General features: G+C 26.3%; 2 protein-coding genes across 3 annotated transcripts; both read left to right on the plus strand.

Moving 5' to 3' along the window:
* Positions 1-3,262: 3,262 nt before the first annotated feature.
* Positions 3,263-6,044, plus strand: LOC145180409 (uncharacterized). Its single transcript, XM_080055297.2, has 3 exons — positions 3,263-3,700; positions 3,827-4,385; positions 4,522-6,044. Exons 1-3 carry the CDS (start codon positions 3,377-3,379, stop codon positions 5,652-5,654), a joined length of 2,016 nt encoding a protein of 671 aa, XP_079911423.2. The 5' UTR covers positions 3,263-3,376; the 3' UTR covers positions 5,655-6,044.
* A 104-nt stretch (positions 6,045-6,148) lies between these two features.
* Positions 6,149-25,956, plus strand: LOC145202026 (mitogen-activated protein kinase kinase kinase 5-like). 2 transcript variants are annotated; one of them, XM_090080771.1, is made up of 35 exons: positions 6,149-7,132; positions 7,473-7,700; positions 7,833-7,925; positions 9,087-9,187; positions 9,293-9,341; positions 9,440-9,561; positions 12,220-12,332; positions 12,585-12,829; positions 13,655-13,729; positions 14,538-14,624; positions 14,768-14,833; positions 15,003-15,049; positions 15,613-15,708; positions 16,552-16,645; positions 16,976-17,109; positions 17,336-17,463; positions 17,696-17,799; positions 17,898-17,931; positions 18,220-18,324; positions 18,400-18,461; positions 18,649-18,714; positions 18,801-18,898; positions 19,019-19,087; positions 19,341-19,411; positions 19,545-19,677; positions 19,760-19,840; positions 19,926-20,076; positions 20,557-20,695; positions 20,926-21,002; positions 21,077-21,185; positions 23,961-24,123; positions 24,287-24,376; positions 24,602-24,707; positions 24,966-25,042; positions 25,336-25,956. In XM_090080771.1, the coding sequence occupies exons 1-35, from the start codon at positions 6,485-6,487 to the stop codon at positions 25,400-25,402; spliced, it is 4,128 nt and encodes a 1,375-aa protein (XP_089936897.1). In that variant the 5' UTR covers positions 6,149-6,484; the 3' UTR covers positions 25,403-25,956. The 2 variants fall into 2 exon arrangements, with proteins under 2 accessions (XP_089936897.1, XP_089936898.1); XM_090080772.1 differs by lacking the exons at positions 23,961-24,123; positions 24,287-24,376; positions 24,602-24,707; positions 24,966-25,042; positions 25,336-25,956 and adding an exon at positions 23,601-23,741 and having other exon boundaries at positions 6,415-7,132.
* Positions 25,957-27,176: the final 1,220 nt, after the last annotated feature.

Below are 27,176 nucleotides of genomic sequence, written 5' to 3' on the forward strand. Positions count from 1 at the left end.
TAGGTGTGAGATGATAAACTAATTAGTAGAAAATTTTAAACTTTTGCTTTTATTTATAATATTTATATAAGTATAAAAAACAGATTGGACATAATAATAGTAGTATTAATTTATTTAATGTTATATTGCAAATAATTTATTTTATTAACAAAAAAAAATGATATGAATTTAATTAAACAATTGTAAAAAATTAACATTTAATCGCATGCCCCCGGTTTTTTATCACAGCTCTGCATCTATTCGGCATTGAGTTAATCAAATTTTGACAACATTCTAAAGGAGTTTTGTTCCAAGCATTCTGGACAACTTGCCATAACTCCTGCTGATTTTTTGGTTTTTGACTATACACTGCCTCTTTTACATCCGTCCAAAGGTTTTCGATCGAATTGAGATCCGGTGACTGTGCAGTCCAATCCATAACTGCAACTCTATTCTCGATGAACCAACTTTTTACTCTGCGACTGGTATGCTTTGGATCGTTGTCCTGCATATAAACCCATCTTAGAGGCATATCTTCTTCTGCATAGGGCAACATGGTATTTTGTAATATTTGAAGGTATATGTCTTGGTTCATAATACCATCAATCTTATAGATTGGCCCTACGCCATAATAAGAAAAACAACCCCAAATATTTATTTTTGCTCCGCCATGTTTTACAGTTTTTATGGTGTATTGCGGTTTGTATGCAGAATTAGGTGGCCTCCTTACATACATCCTGCGTCCACTTGACCCAAATAAAACAATTTTGCTTTCATCAGACCACAAAATATTACGCCATTTTGAAACAGGCCAATCTGCATGCGTTTTTGCAAAATGTAATCTTGCTACCACATGCCTTTTTTCAAAAGGGGAACTTTTCTTGGGCTTCTGGCGAATAACTTACTTTGTACTAACCGCCTACGTACTGTTCTCGAAGAAACGCTTAAATTTAAATCTTCTTTAATATGGCGGGAAGTTAAAAAAGGATCGGCAACAGCAGCACGTTTTATCAATCTGTCTTCATGTTCAGTCGTTTTTTGTTTTCGGCCCCTTGTTTCGCCTACATTTTTCCATTTTAGAGCATTTCTAACCATCATAGGAGAACATCTTAATGTCTCTTGAACAAATTTGTATGTTTTCCCTTCTTGTTTTAATTAATAATTAGTTGTCTCTTTTCTGCACTACAATGCTTTGCACGACCCATAATTTCTATCTATAAAATAAATTTATACGATTATTTTATATATTTCATTAACACTAAAATTAATCTTACCTTTAATTAGTCTTACTAAAACCAAATAAACAAAAAGCTAATATAAGTAAATTGATAGGAAATAACAGATATGTTATTTTAACCTACAAATCTAGATATGTTTGTATATAAAATTCGGGACTTCCCTAAAGTAAGTTGAACAGTGTTACCAACATTTTTTACTCCCATTTTATTATTCAGGGTTTGTATTACTGTTATGCCTAAATTTATTAATTTATATTTATATTTACATAAAATTATTATCACAAATCATTGTTTTACTAGCCACTACTATTATTTTGTCCACAAATGTATAAAAGAATGAACGGCAAAATTTAAAAAAAGCAAATCTAAGAAGTTAGTTCAATACTTTTTATGATTTGATGTGGAATTACTTAGGGTTCAGTATTTTTTCTTTTTGTTTTAGTGACAGCAACGCAGTTATAAGTTAACTACATAGTATTAAATCGTCATCTACTATTTGGTTAATCTTTTTTTTCTTTTTCTTTTTTTTTTTTTAATCAAAAGTTTCTTACCCATTACCGTGTTCTGAATAAAGCAATATCAAGGGCAAAGGCCATATACTCCATGGAAACTAAGTGTTTGTGCAATAACAATTAGATAACGTTTAACTTGAGTTGTCATCTGCTACACGGTATTAGTCCTATATTACTACTAAGCGTGTTACTGATGCACTTTTGAAAGACATTCCTTAAGGAAATGTTTCAAGGCACATATTAGAGTGGTCTATGGAACTTTTGAAAAGGTCAAACACCAGTTTTGGTGATTTGAGACCAAAACCTGCCTAGTTTTGTTCTGAGGCCTGCTATCAACTGAGAAAAACTGTCAACTAATTTTTGACATGATTTATAAGCGATTTTCCGATGTCTTATGAATTATTCCAGTAAAAAGTTCTCTACAACGATAGATGAAACTCAAAAGCAATATTTATTACAAGTCGAAAGCAAAACTTGATTATTGTACAAAAAGTTAGTACCCTTTCTAAATATGTCTAAATATTTTAAACACGAGTTTCAAAAAAACTACATAAAGAGATCTATTTTACAAAACGAGTTTTAAAAAGGTTAAGAATTCTTATTTAAAATTGATTTCCTTTTGAATTATCTTTATAACTCCAGTTATTTGATGAAAGAAGTGCTGAGGTAATACTAAATTTTACGTATTCTATTGAAAAAGAAAGTACTTCGCTGAGAAAATTAGTTGTGGCTGGTAAAAATGTTCGTGAATAAGTAGAAGATTCTTGAAAGAATTATAGGATTCTAGTTTTTGAAATCTATGGGTTATATTTACTTTTCTTAAATATTTATAATGTCCTATATCAAAAATTTTCTTAGCCCTCCTTCTTTAAACTTTGATCCTTTTTCAGTTATGAAAACTTAAACTATAACTTGTGTTTTTCATTTTCTTTTTTTTAATTTTAAAAGCTGTACCACTCGTATATATATTGCTAAGAGGGGTGCAGAGGTAAAAAGTAATCTCTAATGAAAATATTAGACCTGTTGGTACAATAATGTTCTATTACTTATCCCGTAATATATTATTTATAATTCACTTGATATTATACTTTACAACTGTAGGCTAACAGACAATAAAACTAAAAACATATTCATTCTTATCTAATGTTCATACTGAGGTTTACATTAAGAAGTTAGGGAAGTATTTTTATTTTAGAATATTTCGTCTGATGTTTAACAAATTAAACATCAGACGAAATATTCTAAAATAAAAATACTTCTCCCTTTCCCCTCCCCCCACCCCACTTCGCTTGTGATCTAATTACCCAAAAATATATTTGAAAAGTCAAATTCAATGTCCTAAGCGTACAAACGTTTTTTCTTAGAAATAAATATCTTTTCTCTTAGATGAGTAATCTATTTAGTTGTATTAGTTTTCTAAATTAAATTTCTATTGAAAAAACAACTTATTTCTTAAAAAAAGTTTGTAAATATATAAATTTTGTAATCATGACGTTTGTGCAAATAGGCATCAATTTATGAATTTTTATCTTAAAAATGACAATAATGCTTCCTCCCGCGTCAATTAAATAACTGTATCGTAGCAAAAAGACAAAAACGGTGGTTGTTATTATTGTTATGACACCTTGAGAACCTAACTAAAAATGTATGTATGATATAACCTATTTACAAGTAAAAAAAAAAGAAAAAAGAAAAATGAATCATGAGAAGTTCATATCAGCATTAGTTGATGAAGCTTTATGCAACCCACCATGGCTTGAGTCGAAGTTTGATAATAGCTTTATTTTGTTATCAGAATTTTCTGAGTTGGATGGTCCAAGGCCTGTTCTTACAATTCCAAAAAGTGGTAAACATTCAATAGAGTTTGATTTAAACACGTTTGCTGTACGTATTATGTCAGTGGACTGTATTTTATCAGGTTTGCATTTTTCTGAAGAGTCATCTTTGTTTACTATGTCTGGTGATACACAGGTTTGTTAAATAAGTTGTTTTATATATAATATAAGAATTTTAACATAAACTTCACTTATATTTACTTTAATTTATGCTATGTAAAATTATGGTTCTTAAATTTTTTTATTGATTGCTGTTTTTAAGGTAGTACTTACAGAATTGAGTCAAGGAGCTGTGGCATATATTCATTACTTTGTGCTTTATGACATTTATGCAAGGGGTTTTGTTCGCCCTTTCTGCTTAGTTTATGTTTGTAATAGCTTATCTCACCTAATGTCTATCTTTAAACCAATTCTACAATGTTTCACCATGGTTACAAACTTGTTACATTTTGGGAATTCATTATTCTTTCTGAGTGATTTGTTTCTGCAAGTGGATTGTTTGAAAATCCTTAAAAAATCATTTGAGTTTGATTTATGGGAGATACTTGTTGGAAAAGAACCTCTATCTACAACACAAAAAAACTTAATTAGTCAAGAACATTTACATGATATGTCTGAACAGTTGACAAGATTAGTAAAGCAATTTTTAGATTATTGTCATTCTGAACAGTTTTCAGAGCATAGAAAAAAGTTTGAACAATCTTACAAGAATTTAATCAGTAAAGCTGTAGAAAATGGAAAAAATGATTACAACTATCAAAAATATGCAAATGAAAAGCAAATTTATTCCATCCCAGAAGATATTTTCTCGTCTTTTTTAGGTAACAATTTTTTTAAAATGTTATCTATGTTGGTGAATCACTATAAATTTATAAAAGTAAGAGCCTATATCTATTTAAATATATATAGTATTATAAGTAACATTACATATCTCTTTATTATCATTATTTTTCTTAGGTAAAAAGTATGACAAACCACTGCGTGTATTTACCGATTTATGTGGAGAAACAGCTAGTATTGCTACTAATATTCTTTATAATTGTTTACATTCTGTTTCCCAATCAGAGAATTTTATTAAATTTAAAGGCATGAAAAAATATCCAGATTATTTTGGTCTCATTCAGATTCCAGTTTTACAGCAATCTAATTGTAAAGAAGAGCAGCAAATGCATAATTTTCATTTGTCACTGTTTGATGATTTAAAATTCCCTCTTGATGGTATTAGAAGCTCTACTGATGATTTAACAGCAAAAAAAAAAACAGTGAAAAGCAATTCATTAAGTTGTGAATCTTTCACATTAATATCATATACTACAAGTGATGGTTTTGAAATAAAAATGGTTTCTGAGCCTAATAATCCCCTAAACATCCATCAAAATATAAATTTTGCTACTCTTTCAAGTGTTTTTACATATGATAATTCAAATGAAGACAAGTTTGCATCTTCAAATAAATCCTGTTTGTCTTTGAGAAAGAAGTATTCTTTTCTTCCATATATTCTTTATTCATTTTGTATTGGTCGAACACTAGTTGTGATGGTGGAGGAGCAACAAAAAGCTGCAGTCAATCAATTTATTTCTGGTTTTAAAATGTTTCTTCCATGTCCTTTAAAAAAATACATTGATATAGTTTGGTATGACAATTGTTTTACAATAAATGATTTACGTTGTACTTCTGTAATTGGCTTAATCAAAAAAAAATTTTTTTCACTGCCTAACTCCTTGAAACCTTATGTCTCTATTTTTGACTTTGAAAAGGAAACCCTTTATGCTCCAAACTACAAAGGTAAGCTTCTGATTGACATGTTCGATTTAAACAAAAAGTTCTTGTCTGAAACTTCTTATAGATGTTACATTAAACAAATTTGGATTGAGATCTGTTTCAAAATAAACATTATGTTCTCTTTGAAATGTGATCAGAACTCTGGTATTAGAGATCCTCTGAGTGATATGAGTGAAAATGACATAATAGCATCACTTATGAACTTTCTTGTTGATAGAGTATATTCAAGCAAAACACAATGTTTTCCATTCATTAAATTAAACACAGAAAAATCAGTCCTTTTCACAAACAAGTTATCTAAGAAATAACTATTTCAATTTTGATGATAAAATATATTGTAGATAATACACACACTTACATTATTTTTTAAAATGTAAAAATTTTCTTTTGCTAAAGATTTTTTGTAATAATTTTTTTAAATGTCTTTTTTAAAAACCTTTTCCTAAAAATTTCAAAATAAAATACATAAACTTTTATTTTGTTAGCAGAACGTTTTTTTCTAAATATTTTCCTAAGAAAATAATAGTTTTATAGCAGTTAATATCTACACTTTTGAAAAATTTTATAAACAAAATTGATTGTGATAACCTAGGCAGTTTATTTTTGATAAAAGATAATTTGTAAAGTACAATAAAATTTTAAATTCTCATCTCTTTCTGAAATATGAAACAAGTTGAGCCTATAATTATCTTCTTTGATATGTTTTTGTTTTATGTTAAATAAATAAAAAATAATAATTTAAAAACTTTTCATGAGTGTTTGTTAACTGTTTAAGCAAATCAAAGAAATGCTGTTCATTTTTGTCATCATTTTATTTGCTTTCAAAATATTTGGACCATACACCTACAGGTTTTAATCAGTTTCCAACTGTTTTGTAGCTGACCAGTTTTATTTCCAATAATATTTTAATAGAGACAGATTTAAAAGTAAAATTTTGTTTTCTTTGCTCCCAATTAATTGTCATTGATCTAGTATTAAATGATGTTCTGTTTTTTGTTATTTTATTTAACCAAAAGTAAATATATGCATAAGCTCTCCTTTGTCATGTTTATCAAATGACAACTTTTTTTAATGTAAAATTTTTTTATTTATTCATTTTAATCACGCAATTTTTTTGGTAAATATTTCTCTTACTTTCATGTCTTCTTATTGCCATAAAGATGCTATATATTTCAGAAAATGTTCTCAAAAAGATGATATGGCACTGCAATATTTATTTGATTTAAAAGATCTTAAGCCAAAATCTAAACAAAATTCACCTCTGAATAAGAAAAAAGGCATCAACACTTTGATCAAATCTTCCTTTGAGGTTGCTAGTAATGTAGCTGCTGATGAGTCTGTGCATCATCTTTCAGAGGTTAGGTTTACAGAAGATAGCAGACGATCCTCAAAAGAATCATCTGGAGATGAAGATTTTCAAATTGAACGTAATCTCAGTTCATCTTTAAGTTTTTCTTCATTTCAAAAGCTACAAAACAGGCGTCGCACAAAAGTTGTTGCTGTATTTCCTGACAAAGAAGGACCACAAAGAGCATTGTTAGAACTCAAAAAAGTATGTGAAAGCATTAATGTGGAGTTGAAAGAGCTAAAGTTTGAGAACTTGGATTTTGGGGAGTATGATGTTTTAGATGCATTTTACAATGCTGATGTTTGTATTGTGGATATGTCAGTGTTGCATGAACAGGCTTCATTATTTTACCATTTGGGTGTGAGAGAAAGTACTGGTATGAAAGATAATATTGTGATCATAGAAGATGAATCTTCTGATAAAACTACCAGTGTAAAGGTTTGTTTTTAATTTCATATAAGATGAAAATTTTGAATGTGGTTTGTAAATAATTGTCTAAATAAATTTATATCAATATAATTGAATTGATTTGGTAGGCACTATTCTGATTACAAATATATATTTGTAACATGTAATCTATTGTCATGCAAAGAATGTAAAAGTTTTTATAATTTTTTTTTGTATTTGTAAATGTTTATTAGTTGTAAAAAACATTCTTCTGCTTAATGATTACCTTTTTTGACAGTTAGTTTATGTTTCACTAAATACTGAATATTTTATGATTGAAAAACATTTGCAACACTTTGTAAATATTTTGTTCATTAGAATTTTTTTTTAGCTCTCATGCGCTGGCTATTTGTTTTTTTCATACAAAATAATGGCAGGTTTGAATTGCACAGTCACTAGTTCTAATGGGTTTAAAGATCGTTGCCCAAGAGTATTAAATACAGCATTTCTAAAAGGCTTGCGTAATGTTCAAGGTACAAGTAAAGCAAAATGCAAAGAAATATTTCTACGTGATTTACGTATAGCTAGAGAGAAACTGAATGATGTTGAACTAAAACAGGTTTTATTTAATTTCTTTCAATTTTGAATCTTTCTATATTCAGCTTCATAAAAGTGTTTTAGAATGTTTTTGAAAATAAAATTATTTAAAGGCATTTTGTTACCTGATAAGAAATTTTTTTTTTTTTTTAAGGAATTAGATCGCCTTAAAAAACTTGTTGATGAACCAGCTTTATTTTCTTCTGATATTATTCTAAACCTTCTATATGCTTACAGAGATATTCAGGTATTTCAAAGTTTACATTTGAAAAAAATAACAACTTTTGAATATTTTTGAAGTTTTTCCTTATTTTGTAATGATTCTCAAAAATTATTTTATATACAATTAAAATATTTGTAAAGGAAAATGCTTTCTTTATTTTTAAACTTATGAGTTAATTAATATTGTTGTTATTGCTATTAACATTATTATTGTAGTTATTATCTATTATTATCTTTTATCATTATTATTATCTATTATTATTATTATTATTATTATTATTATTTTTATTATTATTATTATTTTTATTATTATTACTATTATTAATATTATTATTATTATTATACATTATTATTATATATTATTATTATTATTATTATTATTATTATTATTATTATTATTACTATTATTATTATTATTATTATTATTATTATTATTATTATTATTATTATTATTATTATTATTATTATTATTATTATTATTATTATTATTGTTATTATTATTATTATTATTATTATTATTATTATTATTATTATTATTGTTATTATTATTATTATTATTATTATTATTATTATTTTTATTATTATTACTATTATTAATATTATTATTATTATTATACATTATTATTATATATTATTATTATTATTATTATTATTATTATTATTATTATTATTATTATTATTATTATTATTATTATTATTATTATTATTATTATTATTATTATTGTTATTATTATTATTATTATTATTATTATTATTATTATTATTGTTATTATTATTATTATTATTATTATTATTATTATTATTATTATTATTATTATTATTATTATTATTATTATTATTATTATTATTATTATTATTATTATTGTTATTATTATTATTATAATAATAATAATAATAATTATTATTATTATTATTATTATTATTATTATTATTATTATTATTGTTATCTATTATTACTATTGTTATCACTATTATTATTGATTATTTAATTAATTAATTATTATCATTATTATTTTTGTGGTCATTATGGTTATAGTCAAATGCTCTGACATTTGGCACATGTAACTGAATATACCTGAAAACATTATTGCCATCCCTAATGTGTTTTAACTAAATATAATGAACAAACATTTTAATATTACTATTTTTCTTTATGAATGTAAAGATCTTGGAAATTTTTTCTTAGGCATATGACTCAGTTGTTCAAATTGTTGAAAGTGTTCCAGAAAACCATCTTGAAATACAAAACAGAGCTATTCAGCAAGTCTATGCCTTTGCTCTAAATCGGTAAAGTATTTTGCTCTAAATCGATAAATATGAAATATTGGTTTTTTTTGCATCCCCTGTTATTCATTTTCTTCTTTTGAATGACTATTTTCTTTGTATTTATAGAAGTGAAGATCCAGAAAAGCGCAAAAAAGCTCTAGCCGTTGTTCTCAAGGTAATTGTTTTCTTTTTTCTTTTTTCTTTTTTACTTCAATTATTTCTGTTATCTCTTTGACAAAATCCTCTCAGATATAAATACCTCTTTTTTTTAAGCTAATAAACGATAAAGAACCTAATTCACCAGACTTGCTCTGTCAAGCAGGGCGTATTTACAAAGACATGTATTATGACTCTCAATATACTGATGAAAAATGCAGAGATGAAGCAATAAAGTGGTATAGATTTTTTATTGTTGACAAATGTGTTTTTTTTTTTTAGATCAGAATTTGAACTAATTGATTCTAAATTAGGAACCAAGTTGTTATATAATTTTAAAACAATCAATTTGTGTTTTTGTTATTTTCAGCAATTATTGAAGTTGTTTTTAAATGAATTGTCAGAGATATTTTAAGTAGTCAATTTGGAGTAGTGATGTTAATTTTCTAGAAAAACATTTTCTCTAAAAAATTTACATCACTAAGTTTTCTGGAAATTTCTGTTAACTTGCAATTAATTTATTATCAAGTTTTACATTTTTTTTTTTTTATCTGTGAAGTTTAAATTATTACTTGTACAACAATTTAATGTTAGCACTCATTACTATGTGAAGAGTTTAGAAATATTGGTACATCATAGTGTTTTTTTTTTTTTTTTTTAAAGTGAGTTTTTTAGCATGTGATTTACTATTTTCTGTATGTTTAGAACTAGCCCACTTTATTTCACTTTTCTTTAAAAGTTTTTCAACTCTCATTCAATGATTTTCCTGTATAATGTCATGTCATTAAATAAAAATTTGAATTTACTTGAAACTATTTTTTTCTTATTTAATACAGCACAAAAGGTAATTTTTTTTCAAATGAATTCTGTCTTTGTATATAATATAGCACAAAATACAATTTGAAACTATATTTCTAGTGCTAAGAATAACTACAAGCATCATAGTATTCAATATTATCCTGGTCAAAATATTCTGATTGGAGCGTAGTGTAGACTATATTGGATTTCAGAAAATTTAAAGAACAATCCCCAAACAAAAGATCATTTTACATCAAATCATCAAAAAAAATTTTTCAGGATATCTTTTATGTTTCAATTTAAGTTGAACTTTATTTTATTTATAGTCGATAATATGTTAAACATAATATATTAAACATTATGCCAAAGCATAGTTGTGATATTTTGAAATAAAAATACACAACAGTGTTTGAGAATATTTTGGACATTTTAATGCTGCATCATAAAGCACTTAACTGTTTTTTCGTAAGGATTTGATGAGGTAATAATGCGTGAGTGTTCTCATAATTAAGACATTAAGTTTTAATTATGAAATTAATTAACATCTGGCAAAGTCTTTCTAATTTTAAAAAAATAATTTCTTTCAACTTTTGCAGCACCAAAAATTGTTGTTTGGATTTCACTGCTGCATCCAAAAATAGTATAAATGCATAATAAGAGCAATCCTTCAAAAATCTTGTCTTGGTATCACACATGGCAAGTCCAATAATCTACTGCTACAAGTAATATGAAAAAAGTAGTTGAGAAGACAGCAACTATTCCCAAAGAAGATGTAAAACCAATAATATTTGAAGCCCATACTCTTAAAAAAAATAGGAAACCAGTTTGTCTAATAACAAAACTGGATATCACAAAAACAGCATTAGTTGTAAAGACAAATTAATCTATTTTAATTGCATCGCATTTTATAATCATTTGAAATTCTCATTATATTGACAAAGTTGCAATGTAATTAAACTTAATGAAAAAATGTTGCCAATTTGTGTGCTATTTTTTCTTGATAGTTGATCAACATTTCATTTGCAATAATTATTTGTTATATTTTCTGTTATTGTGCATACAGAAAGGTCTGCAATCCAGCAAAATAGCTTAGCAAAAGACATCATTAATTATCCCAATAAACTTCAAATACTTTATCAATAAAGAAATTAGTATTTGCTTGTTTTTTGACAGCAATAAAAGTTTTGTTTCATGTTTTGGAGAAAAAAACTTTTAATTGTTAGTTCAAGCAAGAGTTCAAGAGCTCACTATTAAGTATCCTAAGAGCTGCTACAAAGCTCACTATTAAGATCCTAAGAGCTGCTACAAAGCTATCTATTAAGTATCCTAAGAGCTGCTACTATAATCACTATTAAGTATCCTAAGAGCTGCTACAAAGCTATCTATTTTCAAATTAATAGTATTATAAAATTGTAATAAAGTTAATAATAACTTTTACAAGTTAAATGTGAAGAGTTTTCAATAATTGTTATTCATTTTTCAAATCTCTTTTTATCCCTGATATGAAACTCCCAACAGCAATCTAGACTTGTGTTTATATGCACCTTTTCATTTTAAACTCGTGAATAGGGCTTGTAAGTTAGAGGGCCATGAATAACCTAGTATTATGTATTTAATTTATCTTTGGATGCTGCAACCAATCCAAGATATTATTTTTGGGATTGCATTAATACTCAAGCATTAAGAGAATTTTTTTTAACTTATTATAAAAAATATTATTCCAAAATTAATGTTAATTTATTGATTAAAACTTAATGGGTAAATATTTTTGATACATCATTGAAGCTGAGTGTCCAAATTATTGAAATTGTAAAATGTAGCATCAGAACTTCTCTCATTTGCTTTTAATTCATGTGAAATGTAGCAAAGCATCATTTTGTTTATATTTAAGTTTGTCAAATAAAGTTTAAAAGTTTTTTGAATTTTGAAAAGTGGAAAAATTAGAAAGTTTTACTATCATCATGCATGAGAATAAAAACTGATATTCATTAAAATATACATGTGAATTAAGAAAAATAAAAAAACAGGATTATTCAAAATTATGTATTCTATAAGGGTTATGTAATATTTTTGTTTACTCTCTGCAATCTTTTATTTAGGTACAAAGCTTCATTTGAAATTCAACCATCAGACTTTTCTGGTGTAAATTTAGCTTTACTTCTTGTTGCAGCTGGTCATGAGATGAGAAACTCTGATGATCTACAAAGAGTTTGTAAGAAAATCATTTCAAATTTTATAAATAAATGTCAAATGCTAATTCTATTTAAGTAGTTCTTCTAATCAATTATCTTGTGGTTTCATTCTCTATCCTCTCCTTCATTCAGTTTATGGTTTTTCAAAAAAGATTTTTCATTAAAATTTTGGTCTTAAGTTCTACTTCAATATTTGGCTATAAATTTTAACTTTCAAAACAAGTTGTTCACTTAATTTTATCTTTTAAAACAAGTTGTTCACTTAATTTTAGGCATGACTTTAAATGGTTTGATTGGTCGCAGAGGTCATTTACAAACATTAGAAGAGTTTTGGATTGTTGGACGGTTCATTTTAACCAGTATACTGGCACGAGATTTTCCTCGTTCTGTTTTGGCTTGTCAGCAAATGTTTAAACTTGATCCACCAAGTTGGTATCTCCGATCACTTATGAAAGACATGTTGTTGTTAAAGCACATGAAATTTGCTGAAGAAGATTTGTGTCAATTAACTCGTGAGGTGCCCAATATATAGCATTATCCTCTTTTTTAAAAATAAAATTTGAAACTTTAATTTCTCTTAGATAGCATTATCCTCTTTTTTAAAAATAAAATTTGAAACTTTAATTTCTCTTAGATTATTATTATTATTATTATTATTATTATTATTATTATTATTATTATTATTATTATTATTATTATTATTATTATTATTATTATTATTATTATTATTATTATTATTATTATTATTATTATTATTATTTACTATTTATTATAAATTACTGTATATCTTTATTGTATCACGAATTCACTTTTTCCTTTATAATAAAAATAATGATAATATTAATGATAATAATAATAATGATAATAATAATAATGATAATAATAATGATAATAATAGTGATAGTAATAATAATAATAATAATAATAATAATAATAATAATAATAATAATAATAATAATAATAATAATAATAATAATAATAATAATAATAATAATAATAATAATAACAATAATAGTAATAATAATAATAATTATTATTATATCAACAATTGTTAATAAATAACAGTTATCAATTGTTGATAAATAAATTAGCATGATATTGAAAAAACATTAAAATTGTGTTGATAATAAATATATTTCTTAGAGTCTTTCTAAGAATTGCACTAAAACCACAATATAAAATATACTTAGTTATAGTTGCTATGTAAATTGCTAACAACATTTAGCTTGAAAATCTTTTAAAGCTTTGTTTATGTTATTCCTCATATATTTCTAACCTATGTTCTATTGAGTTTAATATTGTAATATTTTAATGCTAATATTTTAAATATATATCTTTTTAGCAATATAAGTTTTGGTCAGATTTTCTCTCAAAAGCAGCCATGTTTGAGGAAGTTGAAGATGAAACTAAGTTCCCAGTATGTCAACACTCAAATCCACTTTGTTTTTTTGTTTGTTTTTTTTTTTGTTATAATTTTTAGCAGTTGGTAAAGCAAAATTTGTATGAACGAGCAAATATGACTGTTATATGATCTAAAAATCAGTTAGAGTTTAATATTAGACATGGTGTTTCCTTTAAATGGTATTGTTAAGACTTCCACATCAAGATTGTCATAGTGACTTGTATATGCTTAACTTGAGAAAATGAATATTCTTTACTAAGAAATATTAAATTTGAAATTTTAACATTAAAAAAAAGAACAGTTATTGATCTTGAGTGACCTAAAAATGCTCTATTTGCTTATTTTCACAAAATGCTCCTTACTTGACAGGATAGAACAGCATTTGTGTTATGCAGTTTGATATTTATATATTGCTTAGCCCTAATTTCTTAGATAAAATGATATTGTTAGAGTTTGTTAAAAGTTTAACACAGAGTAATAAAACAAGCAAAAAATAGTAATAATAAAAAAATAAAATCATTGAAAAAAAAACTCTAGAATACTCTCCTATATCAAAATGAATTTCAAGTTCATAGATTTGAAAAATAAAATATTAAGTTGCTTTTTGTTTCTCTAACAATATTTAAAAAACAGCAATTGAAGTATTTACACTAACTCCGATTTGATTTAAAAAAAAAGCTGAATAAATGCTGAGCAACTGGCAGAAAACTGCCATTAATATCAATTTAAAAGTACTAGTATTTCATTGTTATATATTGCAGATCAGATAAAAGTAAAATTTTGTTTTCTATCCCTAGTTAATTTTTGTTTCTGTTTGTGAAAGGTTTTAATATTGGATCCTGGAAACCAATACTCAGAAAGCTACATTCTCATTAATACTGGTGTGTCTCCTGATGAACCTCATAATGAAGTGATTTAATTATGTTCTGCTTTTTATATCTTATAATTACAATTGTTGTTGCAAATTATTTCAACTGGGATTTATTTTGAAAGTTTAAAATTAGATTACTTGATATTCTTGATTGTTCTGTTATACCAAAAGTTTTATTTAAGGCAATACGATTGTGGCATGCTACACCTGAGTGCCACTACGTTGAAAAGTTGAAAGACACCTGCAAGGTTACTTTTAAAGATTCATCTCTTATCTTGTTTTTTTTTTTTTTTTTTTTTTTTTTTAAATTTTGAACCTTATAAATCTTATGAAATAGTTTGCATTCAAATTTATGTTATGGTTTGCATTCACATTATGAGTTGATTGGTTTGTAATTTAATTTTCTATTTGGTCTAGAAAATACACTCTTGGACATTTAGTGCCAGTGAGATTAAAGGTGTTAGGTAGTACTTTTTTCTTCACAGCAACATAAAGAAGTAACCATATTTATAATGTAGACATCTTGATAATTGCAAGGAAAATTTTTCTCTACAATTAATATGAAGAAGTTCACTAATTCAATAATTTTTTATAATCTAAGTTACAGCAAGTGAATATAAATATTTATGCAGGATATGCAGAAAAACTAAAAAAAAAAAAAAAAAAATTTAAAAGGGCAGACCTACAGTATGTTAAATTGGTTTCTACTTTATCCTCATCTGTAATTATAACTATTTTGTCAATTAATCTTTTATTTGCTTTATTTCTGTAAAAAGTTGTTTAGTAATGTAAATGCTGATGAGAAAATTCCAGAGTTTTGAGAAAATTTGAAAGTTTAACGTATCCATAAACTTAAAACAAACTTTTTATCAAAATTTATGAAAATTTTAATTTTAGAAATTTTATTAATTGCAGGAAAGTTATGTTTATATTTGACTAAACTGTGGCAAAAAAGTTGACAGAAAGATTTTTTAAGATAATTATTATTATAAACTCTTAAAAAGAATTATTATTATGAAATCTTTAGCACATTTAAGAAAGATCAACGTTGCTTGTTTCTATATGTGCAGAAGAATTCAGACGATTTTCAAATCTTCTTTTCTACATCCCACCATCAACAAAGGTACTTTAGGTTTATAATATTCTGATGATGATGATGATGATGATGATGATGATGATGATGATGATGATGATGATGATGATGATGATGATGATGATGATGATGATGATGATGATGATGATGATGATGATGATGATGATGATGATGATGATGATGATGATGATGATGATGATGATGATGATGATGATGATGATGATGATGATGATGATGATGATGATGATGATGATGATGATGATGATGATGATGATGATGATGATGATGATGATGATGATGATGATGATGATGATGATGATGATGATGATGATGATGATGATGATGATGATGATGATGATGATGATGATGATGATGATGATGATGATGATGATGATGATGATGATGATGATGATGATGATGATGATGATGATGATGATGATGATGATGATGATGATGATGATGATGATGATGATGATGATGATGATGATGATGATGATGATGATGATGATGATGATGATGATGATGATGATGATGATGATGATGATGATGATGATGATGATGATGATGATGATGATGATGATGATGATGATGATGATGATGATGATGATGATGATGATGATGATGATGATGATGATGATGATGATGATGATGATGATGATGATGATGATGATGATGATGATGATGATGATGATGATGATGACAATGACGATGACGATGACGACGATGACAACGACAGTGATGATTATGACGATGACGACGACAACGACAATGATGATAATGATGATGATGACAATGACGACAACAATGAGGAGGAGGATGACCTCATCTCATTTTCATTATTTATAACTTTTCATTTTTTATAAATGCTTCCAGGTTTTACAGCCTTGTCAATAATTTATCAAGTTCTTCAAAATACTTAGACAGTGTTGATGGATACTTTAATCCGGATGACCAAGATGAGTTGCAAGTAACAACTTTAGTTGTTTTTTTTTTCAATCATTTAGTTTTGGTAAACAATAAATCTTAGTATTAATGGAGTGTAAAACCCACATGTATATTTATTTTGATATGTTATTTTAACTTGAACATATGTAGTTGATCATGCATCTGAATCTGTTACAGTTTAAAAGAGAAATTTTTTTATGTTGAAATCTGAGCATAAGTCTTAGTCTTTCCTGTCCAATTTTTTATAAAAAGATTTCACTGTATCATAATTATTTTTTTAAATGGTAAGTTTTAGTAAATAAATTTTAAATGTCTTTTGCATTTTTTGATTTTACTGCACAATTTTATTTAGTATGAATATGAATATGATGCATATGGTGATCGGATCTGTCTTGGCAAAGGCTCATTTGGTGCAGTATATGCTGCTAGAGATTTATCAACAAATGTGAAACTTGCTGTCAAAGAAATTCCAGAGAGAGATACTAGGTGAAAGGAGTGCTAAAATTCTTTTACTTTTCTTAAGTATTATTGTTTCTTAGATGTTAGGTGTTCATAAATTTTGTTTTTATAAAATTTTGTAAATAAAGTGCATCTAGAAAAAATGTTCCCAATCTAAAAAAATATGAGACGTTTTTTATTATCCATAAATTTAAAGTTTGTTTCTAAAAATGTTTTGGTCTTAAAATGAAACTGAAATATGATTTTTATTTAGCCAAGTACAGCCACTTCATGAGGAAATAGCTTTACACAGAGAAATTAGTCATCGCAATATTGTACAATATATAACTTCAAGAAGTGAAGATGGCTTCTGTAAAATATTTATGGAACAGGTTCCAGGAGGTTTGTGTTAACACCCTTCTTTTTTATAATAATTGTAGGTTATCTCTTTCTACATTTTTTTCTGAAATGTGGTTACCTAAGTATATACACTTGAGAAATATTTTTTAACTTTTTATAAGCAGTTTGATTTGTGCAATTAAGTGCTTTTTTACAATAATGGTCCTTTGATGTTTTGTTGGCCTAAAAAACGTTTCTTTATGCTTTATTACTAAATAAATTATATTTTATTCAGGAAGTTTATCTTCTTTGGTAATTGATAAATGGGGGCCTCTTATTGATAATGAAAGTGTGATGGCATTTTATAGTCAGCAAATCTTGGAGGGAGTCAAATATTTGGTGAGTGGGAGATTTTACCAAGTACTCTTTTATTTGTTTACATGCATTTTTACAAAAGAAAAAAAAAAAAGGAAATAAATTAAAAATTTTAATTTTAGCATGGCCAAAGAATTGTTCATCGTGATATAAAAGGTTTAATAAGTTCTTATGAGTATAAATAATTAAATTGTAACTTATTTGTATTGTAGAAATTTCCAAATAGGTTTTATACAAATTTAATTTGTTATTTTATTATGTGGTATATAAGTTCTGGTTTTTACAGCAATAAGCTAAAATGGGTTTTTTGTTAAATAAATAATGAATTATTTTAAAACACTACTTTGGCTGTGTCAGGTATCATTGTTTGGCTTAGTTTTTTGCAAAAACAAGTAATTTGAACCCTTAAAACCTTTCAATTGATATGTACCTCATTTTTTTAAGGTGACAATGTCTTAGTTAACACATACAGTGGTTGTTGTAAATTGTCTGATTTTGGAACATCAAAGCGTCTTGCTGGTATAAATCCTCACACAAAAACTTTTGCTGGTAATTTTTCTTTTTTAGTCTGGTTTTTATGAAATGTTTTTAATGCTGTTGGTGACTAAATTTTTGAAACTTCAGGTACAATGCAGTTTATGGCACCTGAAGTTATAGATCAAGGTCAAAGAGGATATGGTCCTGAGGTAAGTTTCTTTATAAAAAAAACTTTTGCGCTTTTTTTTTAAAATATTGGTTTGTATTAGAAAAATAACCTTAAAAACCCAACTTATATACTTGATTACTGATACACTTACTTAAGTGAAAGTGACTGTGTTTATCGTGTATAAATTTGCAGCTATTACATATAACAATCTCTTTTTTATATTTTAGGCAGATATATGGAGTGTTGGTTGCACTGTGATAGAAATGGCAACAGGCAAACCTCCTTTTTTTGAGGTGAGTTGTGAATTTTAAACAATCAGAAAAAACTATTATTTGATCAAACCACTACTGTAATTCCGATTCCTTTGTTTCCCTTAAAGCTTGAACCAGCTGCAGCCATATTTAAAGTGGGTATGTTTAAGACTCATCCTGATATCCCTGAACAAGCTTCAGAGGCATTAGTGAAGTTCCTTAAAAGGTTTTTAGTGTTTTTTAATTAAGAACTTCAATTTCTATTTCCATGTCCATTTAATTGATCAGTTAGAGCAATTGTAGTTATCAGAATTAAAAACATAAAACTAGTAAAAATATATTTTAGATGTTTTAAACCTTGCCCACAAGAACGTGCAACTGCAGAAGAGCTCTTAAATGATCCTTTTATTTTGGTGTAAGCATCTATTTTTATTTCATAAAATTTAATTTTTAACTGGAGTACTACTTTTTTTTGCAACTTTTATGGCCAAAAAGTAAAAATACAAGTTAAAAAAAAAATTGTAAAGAGTTCAGAGAAAAAAGCAAAAAAACAAATGACAAGTTTAAATTTTTACAGTAAAAAGTTTAAGCTGGGGAGTTTTGAATTTTCTAACCCTATTAAAGTTTGTTTATTTATAACTAAAATGGTTTTGAATGTTCCTTTTTAGGCGTAACAAGAAAAAAAAACAGAGAAATTCCAACCAATTAACTGTTCAAGCACCAATTAGAACCATATCAGGTACTAATTCTGGTTAAAAAAAAAAATAATTCAAAAGAAGATATTTTTTTTGCCAGAACATTTTTAAAATTTGTTTATTATTAAAATGTTCAACTTTAAGAAGTTTAATTCAATTGAGAAAAAATATTTTTAGATCCAGGTATACAACAATCGTATCTAAATCTTGATGATTCAGGCAGCTTTTCTAGTACTTCAAGTTTTACTGGCATTGATTCATCAAAGGAAAATACTCCAAGTAAACTTGATCTTCAAGAAACTTGGACTGAGTAATTATTGTGATTTTCTTTTCTTTTTATAAACTGTTTTTGATGTTTCTGATATATCATTAATATATTTGCACTATTCTAGATGTAAAGATGTTACAGGATCCTATATCAAAGAACATAATAAAATAAAAAGAGCTGGAGGAATGTTATTAAGGCAAACAAGGTTTGTGGTTTAATGTGTTATAAGGGAAAATTTAACTAAAAGTAGTTAAGTTTATTGTTAAGACATTTATTTTATTTTGTTTCAGCAAAACTTTGAGAACAAATAGTCTAGATAGTCCTTCATCAGGATCTTTGATTTCGTTATCTGATGTTTCCTCAGATGATTTCTATCAAGTAAACAAAGCTCATGAGCGAAAAGCTCTTCTCCTTAAATCTATGAAATCTTATAAGCAAGAAGTAAGATTCATCTTCTTAAAATATTTAATTTGTTATTTTTATTGAAACAGAATTTTTGAAAGCATTTTTTTACTTAAGTATTATAATTGCATCTTTCTGAATCTTTTGCTTTTAACAAAGTCTCAAGGTTTTTATCCTGTTTGTGTTTTTTTTTCTGGTTCCTTCCACTTTTTACATTTAAACCATGATATTTTTTATGTTTAATTTATAATCTATCAAATCTTTTTTGAAGTATTGGAAGGATAAGAGGGATGACTGGCTTTTTTTGCCACTAGAAATCTTTGCAGTTCATCTATATATACAACATACATTTTAATTTTTCTAAAAGATGAAGTAATCTTTTTTAAATTAAGTATAATGATACTGAGTTTTTAATTTACTTCACTATAACTTTTAAAAATAGGCGAATCTTTAAAATGTAAATATTTTTAATGAGAAATATTTATGTATTCATCTAAACTATTCATGTATTTTATGTAGATCATTGATAGCTGGATGCAAAAAATTAATGACTTAAGTTCATTATGTTTTTTGAAAGAAACTGCTTGCGCACTTTTGTTAGAAGCATTGACACACTATATTGAAAACCCTTCTGATGTTGATATAAAGGAATTTATAGGTATAATGGGCTTCTATAGTTTACTATTATTCCTTGTTTTAATTCTTTAGCTTAGTAATTATTTTTTAGAAAAACAGTTTTTGATTGTATAAAAGTAAAATAAGATTATTTTGCAGTAGTATTTTTAATATTTGTTACAATTTCTTGTTGATGCAATTTGAAATCTAAAATTGAACAGTTTTTCATCTGTTTTTTCTACTTTTAAATCCTACCTTCATTTTTACAAAAAGGTCCAATCGAAAGAGATCATCCTGGGGATGATGTGTTGAATGAAATACAGCTCGCTTTCCATCTCATAGCTGATATTGTGAGTTCATTCATAGTACTTTATGTATATTATACAATTTCTTTGGCAATTATTAATAATCTTTTTGTGTACAGATCTCAGATATACTTCGTCTTCATGTACACATCTTACCTCACTGGTTGTTTGCAATAGATGATCTTATCAGAAATGCTGTCAAAAAAACACTTGAAGACATAACAGAAGGTAACTAAGTATTTTTGTTTTAATTACTCTCAAGTAATTAAAACAAAAATACTTAATTTTAATTACTTGAGAGTAATTAAAACAAAAATACTTAATTTTAATTACTTGAGAGTAATTAAAACAAAAATACTTAATTTTAATTACTTGAGAGTAATTAAAACAAAAATACTTAATTTTAATTACTTGAGAGTAATTAAAACAAAAGTACTTAATTTTAATTACTTGAGAGTAATTAAAACAAAAATACTTAATTTTAATTACTTGAGAGTAATTAAAACAAAAATACTTAATTTTAATTACTTGAGAGTAATTAAAACAAAAATACTTAATTTTAATTACTTGAGAGTAATTAAAACAAAAATACTTAATTTTAATTACTTGAGAGTAATTAAAACAAAAATACTTAATTTTAATTACTTGAGAGTAATTAAAACAAAAATACTTAATTTTAATTACTTGAGAGTAATTAAAACAAAAATACTTAATTTTAATTACTTGAGAGTAATTAAAACAAAAATACTTAATTTTAATTACTTGAGAGTAATTAAAACAAAAATACTTAATTTTAATTACTTGAGAGTAATTAAAACAAAAATACTTAATTTTAATTACTTGAGAGTAATTAAAACAAAAATACTTAATTTTAATTACTTGAGAGTAATTAAAACAAAAATTAACTATCTTTGTTTTAATTACTTTGAACAGCTTATAGCAATAATTTATCAAGGTTCAACCCAAATTTAAAAAATTTTTGTCCTTTAACAAAATGTTTTACTTTATTTTTTTATTAATGCAACAAAAAAAAGCAAAAACAATAACAAGTGATTATTTTAAAATGACAGTATCCCACCTCAGTTGCTTAGCATTCAAGTTCAAATATGAAAAAAAAACATTTTGATTTTAGAACATATAGATTTAAACACCCATTTCTAAAAAAAAAAAAATGCCTTCTGATGTTCATTTTTCAGATTGTTGTTCTCTAATTGAATAAACATCTTTTTTTTTTTGTTTTACCATTTTTTATGTTAAACTTTGTTAACTTATTCAACATTTAATGTTAAATTTTGCATTTTGAATTTTGCATCTCTGATCTTGTTATAAGATCCTTGGACATTATGGCTAATAATATTATATTAAGATTAGAGATGATTAAAAAGACTCTGCAACATTATAACTTGATTATACGTTTGATCTTATTAAAAGAAAGTCTTGAAGTGGAACAACAAAGAAGGCTGTCAAAGGCCAGATTCTGTGCAATTCAGTTTGCACCATGACAAGAAAGGCCTGCCTTGTATTTTGATCTGATGATAAGAAGTATTTTTACTGTGGAATTTGTATCTAGTAAGACTGATCTATATATCAGTTCCATGAGTCCTGAGGGCATATCTGAAAGTACCAGGTTTCTGTTCAGAACCAAGCACCCACCTCTGTTTATCCTGATCGGAAACCTAACATGTTTCTATCAAAAACATGTTGAGTAAAGAACTAGTTTTACCTATCCTCCTCATGCTAAAGGCTGTATTCTATTAGGATGAAATTTCTCTTTATACAGCTGAAAATATACAGGAGCGACTTAGGAAACTTCTTCTTTTACAACCAAAAATATACAGGAGTGGCTTAAGAAAAATATACAAAATCTGTGTGAAAAAAAATCTTTATGTATTTTATTTATGTACTAAAATATATATTGCAATTATATATTTATAAGTTATTTAAATTAATATTATTACTTTTTATATGTAAAACTTGTTTATACATTTGTGAAATGAAGTTGGTTTTAAGTAGAGCTATAAAACTTCTACAAATTATATTAATTTTGTTTAAATAAAACACATTTAAAGCTTTAGTTAAGCGTCAATAGAAAAAAAAGACCCAACCTTTAAAAAAATGTTTGAAAGGCAGGCTGTAAAAGCACAGGTTTATTTCCTTAATTTATTTTTTAAAAGATTTTAAAATTGAAGACATTTTTCATTTTTAAAAAGTATATTTTATATGATCAACTCAATATTGTGTATCAAAAAACTGCACTGAATCAAAAAAAAAAAGAATTATGAAAAGGTTAAATTTTTTTGTTTTGATGATTTTTTTAATTATTTCTAAAAGATATTATATCTTACAAGAAGTTTTATTTCAGAACAGTTTTTTTGAAATTACAAGTAATGGAATAAAAATGATAGCTGTTGTTTATAAAATACTAGTGCTTTTTTTTCTAACTTTACAGCATTTGCTTTCTTTGTTAAAATGGCTTGTTGATAAGTCTTTAAATTGTATTTATTGGCTATTTAAAGCAATCCTTGAACAAAAATACCAGTTGCTTGCATAATATGGCAGTACAAACCATTTTTTTCTACTGAAATTGTCATTGAAGATTTATAAATTCAAAAGATAATTAATTTATATCCATTTTTTTAAAAGTAACTGTGGCATTAATCAACTACCAACTCCTATTTAAAGCTCCTTCTTTGACCTATTCTGGCTTTAATTTGCACTTTGGCATTTCATCAATTTGATTTTGTATGAAAGTAATCAACCAGTCTAGTAAATTTAACTTTCTATTTTTATTGTTTTGAGAAGATTTATAATTCTTATATTTGTATGACTTTTTGTTTTTAAAAATATGTTATGTTTTTACATGTGTGTTTCTGAATGTGCAACAATAACTTTTTAAAAGACCTTGAAACCTTTAGAAATTTTGTTTTAAAGCTTTAAACTCAATCCCTTAAAAAGATTGCTTTTATTTTATATACTTAGGATAATTTTAGTGTCTTTTTTTAGTTATAAAGCCACATGTAAGTTCAAATGGCAGTGAGAACACTTTTACTGGTGCTGATTTACCCAATCAAAAGAAATATGTGAAGTTTATGAGTCGCGAAAGTGAAATTGATGATCGATCAACTCTGCTTGAGAAATATAAAATTCTTGCAGAAGAAAGCACAGGGTAATTATTTTTATCCACTTTTTTTTGTAGTTGTTATTGTTGTTATCATTATTGCCAATAATAGGGCAAAAATGATAAATAAAAAAATAGGTAATAAGTAAGAAAAGAAATTGCTATGCTTCTCATTATTTCTTTTGCTGAAATAGTTTATGCTCTCATTTAGAATTTTAGTTGGACTAGTTGAAGCACAAGAATCGTTTAATAAACTTTTGCACTTGAACATGGCAAGTCTAGGTGCTCTGAAGCTGGCTCAGTAAGTTCCTTCTTTTTTCCAAAGATACAAATTTCATTAAATACGGATTTTGAAATGCTTCAAATAGTGTTTAAACTTTTGCCTATAACATAAGACTTTTTGATGAATATTTTTAATATTGTTTTTTAAGTTTTATTTTTTAACATTTACAATATCGTTGTTTGTTTTTCAGCTTTATGAATTAACTATTTGAGATATTTTTGTGGGTTGTATTTAAAACTTTAGTAGTCAGTCAGATGAGTCAACTGATGCTGCTGAAGAAACAGAAAAAGACAGTGCAATTACTGACTGGCTGGAATCTATGGGAATTCCTCAGAGTGATATAAAAAAAGTATGTTTACATTTTTTTGGAAATTTTAAAATTATTTCTTTTATAATATTGGTATAAATTTCCCTACAACATCTAAAAAAAAAAAAAAAAAAAAAAAAAAAATCGTGAAATGCATATTTTGTTTCTTCAGTTTTGTTGTCACAATTAGTACTTAGTCTCAAATCTCAAAAAAAAACTTAGTACAAGTAACAATGAGATAACTGGATGCCCTTATTGCTTTCAATTTTGGTTTTAAATGATTTTATGTTTTACATTTAGTTTCATTTAAACCACTGTACTTATGAGGACGTCTCTTGTCGATTTACTAAAGATGATTTAAAAGATCTGGGAATAAGGTTGGTATTTTAAAAAGGTTCCATGACTTAATATTCCTTTTAAGGTAGATGTCCTGTTCTTTAAGTTAAGATTATTTCATATTTTTCGTTCTGGTATCAAAATTAGTTCGTATTTTTGTATCAAAATTTTTTTATGGTGAAAAAAAAAGTTAAGCGAAAAGAAAAGCGTGTACCAGTGATCTTCTTCCTTCAAATTCTCAATCATACGACGAGTATTTCAGTTATGAAAGTTATTTAATAGAAATATTACTGCTTTTTGATTCGTTTGTCTCTAAAAATGTTTCTTTACTTAGCATTGGGCCGAGATCAAGAATATGGGAGAGAATTTTAAGAGAAAGACAAAGATCAACATCTATATAAACTGATACAAATCTTCATACAAATGAAGTTTAGAAATGGATAAATCTTATGTTTGCTTTATTCCTCAAGTTTTCAATATAAGCAATGTCATCAATATTAACTAACCCGGTGTCGTCTGCACATGCGCTATTTCCAGCCTTGGTTCTCGACATATATTTATTTGGAAAAACGAAAACTTTTTAATAAATATTAGCTTTTTTATAAACTGGATTTCAAAAAATGATAATTGGTCTTAACTTTCATAACTTTGTATGTTCTTTTGTAAGGGTTTTAGAATTTTTTGTAGAAGGGTGCATTATAGGCCGTGTTGTATTTTGTAAAATAATTTCACATCTTGTAAAGGAACTATTTTCAAAGGTTTTGTGTATTTAAATTAAGACTTGTAAATTCTAATAACTTTTTTCAGTAGATGCTAAAACTTCGGGATTCTTTTTAAACAAGACATTCTCCTGCGAGATTTTTTGTAGAAGGGTACATTATAGGACGTGTTGTATTTCGTAACATAATTTCACATCTTGTAAAGGAATTATTTGAGAATTATTATTTATTTGAACGACGTTTTTTTTTTTTTTTTTTTTTATCTCTCTTTGTTTTATAATGAATAGAAGAAAACGAAAATGAATGAACGGAAAAGAAAGTGATTAACAAATTAGTGAAAGAAAAAATAAATTTTATTGTAATTATTATACGGAGTAGTCTCAAACGTTTTGGTACACGGTTTTTTGCTTTAAAGAATGAAAACGAAATTTTTTGAGTCATTCAATAACTATAAATGGTTGAACAAGTTATTCGAAATGGCCACCATTTGCTCTCTGCTACAAGCGATGTTCGTACGGCCAATCAACGATCGCAGCACGCACCTCATGAATTGGCAAATCGCCCACTGCTCGAATAATAGCGCGCCTAAAGGCTCGATGTTTGGGTGTCGAGTAGGGCAAGCCATACTATTTTCTTTAACCAACTAACCGAGGTATAACATAAGTCTTTTACTAACTTTTAAGTAACTTTTGGGGCATATCTAAAGTTTATAAAAATAAAAAAGTATTGCTTTGTTAAATATATCATATTGTCATTCAAAAGAAAGTTTATTAAAGTATATTACAGATACTCTAGTTATTAACTGGATTGTGGCCACATGATTGAAAATAGTCCAATTGCCACGAAAGGCTTCCTTTACATAAATTAAAATAATCTTTAAAAGTGTTTCTTATTGCAATTGCATCAAAAACAGATCTATTACTTTTTGATTTTGAGAAATTAAGCAAACATCCTTGAGCTTGTAATTCTTTTCTCCAATCTCCTTGTATAATTCCTGAAGTACTTTCACTATCAACAAAACCAGTAGGGATATAATGTGCTCCATCTGTTAAACGCAAATAGTTGTGAAGACAGACAGTAGCCTTTATTATATTTTCCACTTTTGACGGTTTTGCTTTAATTGGAGATTTGTAAATTCTCCATCTAGCAGCTAAAATTCCAAAACTATTTTCAATTGTTCTCCGTGCTCTTGATAAGCGATAATTAAAAACTCTTTGCTGAATAGTAAGGTTTTTACCTGGCTATGGTTTGATTAACCATGGTTTAAGTGCAAATATATCATCTCCAACAAGGACTGGTGGAACTTTAGGATCAGTTTCAGAAATTTCTGGTAAATGAAAATTTCCCTCATTAAATGCTCTACCAAATGTGCTTGCATTTAAAATGGCAGCATCATTATCCCTTCCATAAGCCCCAATGTCAACCATTGTAAAACAATATTTAGCATCACAAATGG

The sequence above is a fragment of the Hydra viridissima genome, unplaced genomic scaffold (genome assembly GCF_058129835.1).
Source record: "Hydra viridissima isolate aposymbiotic clone 2 unplaced genomic scaffold, HvirCarnegie_v1 scaffold_3, whole genome shotgun sequence".
Classification (NCBI taxonomy): domain Eukaryota; kingdom Metazoa; phylum Cnidaria; class Hydrozoa; order Anthoathecata; family Hydridae; genus Hydra; species Hydra viridissima.

Excerpts from the sequence above, each read along its gene's own strand:
- LOC145180409 (XM_080055297.2), top strand. The coding sequence starts at position 3,377 with ATGTATGATATAACCTATTTACAAGTAAAAAAAAAAGAAAAAAGAAAA. Across the intron at positions 3,701-3,826 it reads CTATGTCTGGTGATACACAG|GTAGTACTTACAGAATTGAG; the intron begins GTTTGTTAAATA and ends GCTGTTTTTAAG. Across the intron at positions 4,386-4,521 it reads TATTTTCTCGTCTTTTTTAG|GTAAAAAGTATGACAAACCA; the intron begins GTAACAATTTTT and ends TATTTTTCTTAG.
- LOC145202026 (XM_090080771.1), top strand. The coding sequence starts at position 6,485 with ATGTCTTCTTATTGCCATAAAGATGCTATATATTTCAGAAAATGTTCT. Across the intron at positions 7,701-7,832 it reads ATGATGTTGAACTAAAACAG|GAATTAGATCGCCTTAAAAA; the intron begins GTTTTATTTAAT and ends TTTTTTTTTAAG. Across the intron at positions 24,124-24,286 it reads CTTGCAGAAGAAAGCACAGG|AATTTTAGTTGGACTAGTTG; the intron begins GTAATTATTTTT and ends GCTCTCATTTAG.